Below are 4,493 nucleotides of genomic sequence, written 5' to 3'. Positions count from 1 at the left end.
AATATATTACTATTTTCGATTCAATGCTATCAATGCTACTACTGCTAATAAATATTAATAAATCTTTATTTTTAAAGGAATAATCACATTTTTATTTTTTTTTATTTTTTACAGTAAACCTCTGTTGTGCAGCACTTTGTTTGCCAAAAAATAAAAGGGTTTAATTTTCATTCGTTTAAAATAAATTAAATTAATGTTTTATGCCTTCATCTAATTATCAGGAAAAAAAAACACCCTACACGAAAAAAAGAATAGGTTTAAAATACAGGCCTGTGGCTCTTAATTTCTTTTTATTAATTCACCATTTGTAAACTGATGCTTACTGTTACTGTTCATTTTTTTTTAGAAATATCAATAACATTTGTATTAAAACTATATTCACTGAATGTAATAAAAAAAATAAAATAAAAAAAATCGAGAATCGAATCAAGAATCGAATCAAATCGAATTGAGAGCTTGCGAATCGGAATCGGGACATCTGAATCGATACCCAGCCCTAGCGTTCAACGAGATGTGATTCAGCATCCGTACCTGGATCTGGGTCCTCCAGCTTCTCTTTGAGGCGTGGGAAGGCAGGACGAAGGGACTCGGGGTACTTCAGGAACACTTTGTACATGATCAGCACCGCCTTCTTGCGAATGTACGGCTTAGTGTGGGACATCTGAGATGGATGAAGGGTGAGACTGAATGAATGTGTGCTCAGCGTCATTATTTGCCTGAAGTAAACACTGTGAATGGATTTACCAAAGTCATGATGTCATTGGCCAGGTCACGCGCAAGGTCAGGGGTCACGAAGCAGGAAAGGCCAGTCAGAGCCACGCCGGTGTCATACTGGTTGGGACTACTGAGATCCTGTGGAGAGATGATAAAGCATCCTACAGCAATCAGCAGGCTTTTTATAGTTAACTACAACTAAAACTGAAACTAAAAATAAAACCATTAAAAACATTTTATTTACTTGAAAAAAAAAATTATAGTAAAAACATTTTTTTTAATGGTTTTATTTTTAGTTTTATATATATATATATATATTTTTTTTTTTTTAAATTCAAATATAATTTTTTATATAAATAAAATTAAAACACTATTTCAGCTAGTTGCCAAGGCACCGTTTCTCATCTTAATTTAGTTTAAACTGATGTACTAAATTAACTAAAAACAATAATAGTATCTCAGTGATACTGAAATATCTGGCAACCAGCGTAATCAAAACAAAAAGAGGTGAAGGGGAAGTTTAAATCGCACCTTGCGGATCTGATTTGTCGTCAGCATGATGACATCAGTGCCCTCGTGAAAGCATTGCGATGCTGCAAGGTAGCCAATTCGCTGAAAACAAGAGACGAAAGAGACATTTATGAACCAGGGTTGCTAAAAAAAATTTTTTTAATTGTTTAATTGAAATAAAGTTGAAAAAATAAAACATAAAGATTAGATTAAAAAATTTAAATATCTTTTAGAAGCGTCCTCAAGTTTAAATACTACAATTACTAAAACTGAAAAAAATATATATATAAAAAAAAACTGTAACACTTTACTATGGTTCTGTTAGTAACTAACACTGAGCAAAACATTTGGTACAGCATCTAATAATCTTTGTTAATATTAGTTTATTGTTCATTGTTCATGTTAGCACAGGTCTTTAAATAATATTAACAGTTATAACATTTGATAGTAATAATGTATCAGTAATGATGAAATTAACATTAAGATAATTAACAAATTAAGAAATATTTTTATTGTTAGTTCATGTTAATTAATATTAACAAATGGAACTTATCGTATTAAGTCTTTCAAACCAAAAACACCAAAAAAATTTTTCAAAAAATGACAAAAGCACAAAATTACTATGACTTGAATTAAAATGCAATGAGTCATATGTGAACCAGTATTGCAGTACAAATAAGTACAACTAAAATTAAAAGTAAAATAAATATTAAACTACTGAAAGTTGTTTTCAGTCAGTGAAATAATTGGAAATAAAAAATACTAATAATACAGACTTATAAAATATAACCATAACTTTGCTATAAGGTCCTAAACAATACTAAAATAGCATATAAATAATAAAGATGTTGTGAACCTCTGGACCTGGTCTGACTGAGCGCTAATATTATTTTCGACGTCACCTCTCACCTTGTATGTGAATTTGGAGGAGCTCATCACCTCCACGATGTTGAACGCAGCCCAACTGACATCATAGCCAAGCATCTGCAACTGTTAGGAGGAGAAAGCAAAAGAATAAGTGACGGCTTGAGCTCAAAGCATTATGAAGCAGATCAGAGAGGATATAAACGATGGACGCTCTTACGTAGGTGAGCTTGCAGACTGCATTGGCTTTAACAGCGATGTTGTCCTGTTTGAGTTCTTGTTTGATCTCATCGATGCATGTCGAGATGTATTTGGCCTGTAGAAGGCACAGGAAGTATTGTTAGAAAGAGTGAGACAAAAATACAAAAAGACAATGCTCTAACATGACAGCCCGGGGCATCGTTTAGCTTCCTGTTGTCAGCAGCATCTATCAAATCACTACCTGAACTTAACCGAAATATACATCTTAAACTGAAACTTTAACAGAGTGTGCTTTGCCATATTTCTAACAGAAAGTATATCTAGATAAGCATTTATCAAAACGATATATAGGTGATGATGATAGTTCATCTGAATGATGTCATCGTTGTGTTGTTACAAACCCATTTTTTTTCCTCGTTAAAAGTAAAAAGACATATTTAGCACAATAGTTCAAGCTGCTCTTTTCCATATCATTAAAGTGAATGGAGACCAGCAGCACAAAGGACTGAAATAATAATAAAATAAAATATTTTATATATTATAATATACTAAAACTTATTTCTAGTTGCCAAAGCAAAATTGATCATGTTCATTTAGTGTAACTTGAGGTACTAAAATAACTAAAACTGAAATAAAATACTATACAGACATATTTGTTTATAAAAAAAAAAACACTCAAAACAAAATCATTAACACTTTTAATAAAATAAAATTAAAACAGAAAATATAAAAATGAATTCAAACTAGTAATTAAACACTAAAACTGTACCTCAATGATACCAAAATCAGACTGGGTCGGTCATTCTGCCAAATAATTATTTTGTGTTTTACAGCGAGAAAAATAAATAAATAAATAATATGGGTTTAGAAGTGACATAAGGGCTAATAAACGACAATTTAAATTTTCTTGCATTTTTTAAATGCCTGATTTCACTTGAAACAAGCGATTACATAGTATTTGCCGTCAAAATATTATTATGTGTTAATTATAGAATTAACAAAATAATAATGTTTGTAGATCATGTTCTATTAGTTCTACAGCTTCAGTTTCGGAACTTTCATGCTTAGTAACACATACAGCTGTTCCCTCACCACAGTGCAACACCCCTTTCAAACAGTGTCGCGTTCCGAACGTTGTTTAAGTGACATACACTGGTATTGCGGTATTTTAAAAATTTATATCATAACAAAAATAAACACCGGTATTCGGTATGAACCGGTATACCGCCCAGCACTAAGTGAAGGTTCTCTTTAGAAGATTTTTCAGCCCACATCTCTGCAAAACCCTTGTGAATGATGCATTATGGGTAATTTAAGCCCAGAGAGACTAAAAAAACAATGCAAACAAAGGTTTTCAAGAGTGATTTCTGGTCACGTCTTTACAAAATTCTTGTGAATGGTGCATTATGGGTAATTCCCACCCACTGAGACTGAAAATATGGTGTAAAAGAAGGTTCTTCAGAAGGTTTGTCACATCTTTCCAAAATTCATATGAATTGTGCATTATGGGTGATTTTCACGAAGTAAAATTTTATTTATGAAGTAAATGAAGGTTCAACGCATGATTTTCCAGACACATCTTTAAGTCCTTGTGAATAATGCATTATGGGTAATTTAAAGGGTTAGTTCACCCAAAAATGAAAATTAGCTTCCGGTTTACTCACCCTCGAAGCATCCTAGGTGTATATGACTTTCTTCTTTCAAATCCCGGGGGGCAAAAAATCCGGTTGGGCCGTGGGAATGCAGACCTGTAGTCAGCGGGTGTTGCAGTTGAACAGTCCACAAGTCGTCAAATAAAGCACGCGCATTCATAATAAAACGTGCCGCAGACGGCTCCGGGGGATGAATAAAGGCCTTCTGTAGTGAATCCATGCGTTTTTGTAAGAAAAATATCTATATTTCAAACGTAATAAACATTTTTCTCTCACTTCCGTTATCCGTCATACGCGGAAGTCGTTCCGCCGGAAGGCGTATGACGTATGCGCAGCGCGCGCGCCTCTGACACATGCTAGTCTCACGAGTTTGTTTATAGGAGCAAAGGAAGCAAAGTTTCCTTACTTTAGCAAAGGAAAACCAGTCTCCTCTTGGTTTATATCGAAATCCTCCGACATTTTTCTTTGCAAATCCTCGGTTTGTATTTCTAATTCGTGGCCGGAGTTTTGTTTTGTTCTCTCTCCGCATTCGTCACTAATCACACAACGCCG

At 33.5% G+C, this 4,493-nt stretch overlaps 1 protein-coding gene across 1 annotated transcript in view; it reads right to left on the bottom strand.

Moving 5' to 3' along the window:
• LOC107717992 (AP-3 complex subunit delta-1-like) overlaps window positions 1-4,493 on the bottom strand; it is a 32,051-nt gene that overhangs the window by 20,072 nt on the left and 7,486 nt on the right. Inside the window, exons 2-6 of the mRNA XM_016524908.1 lie at window positions 2,309-2,404; window positions 2,134-2,214; window positions 1,246-1,326; window positions 745-852; window positions 532-661 (exon numbers count right to left, since the gene is read on the bottom strand). Of these exons, the coding sequence (XP_016380394.1) occupies window positions 532-661; window positions 745-852; window positions 1,246-1,326; window positions 2,134-2,214; window positions 2,309-2,404 (496 nt within the window). The remainder of the gene's footprint in view (window positions 1-531; window positions 662-744; window positions 853-1,245; window positions 1,327-2,133; window positions 2,215-2,308; window positions 2,405-4,493) is intronic.

This window comes from Sinocyclocheilus rhinocerous, unplaced genomic scaffold, assembly GCF_001515625.1.
Source record: "Sinocyclocheilus rhinocerous isolate Xijiao unplaced genomic scaffold, SAMN03320098_v1.1 scaffold2468, whole genome shotgun sequence".
NCBI lineage: Eukaryota > Metazoa > Chordata > Actinopteri > Cypriniformes > Cyprinidae > Sinocyclocheilus > Sinocyclocheilus rhinocerous.
Note: the sequence above shows the minus strand (reverse complement) of the source record. Positions and strands in the feature narration are given on the sequence as shown.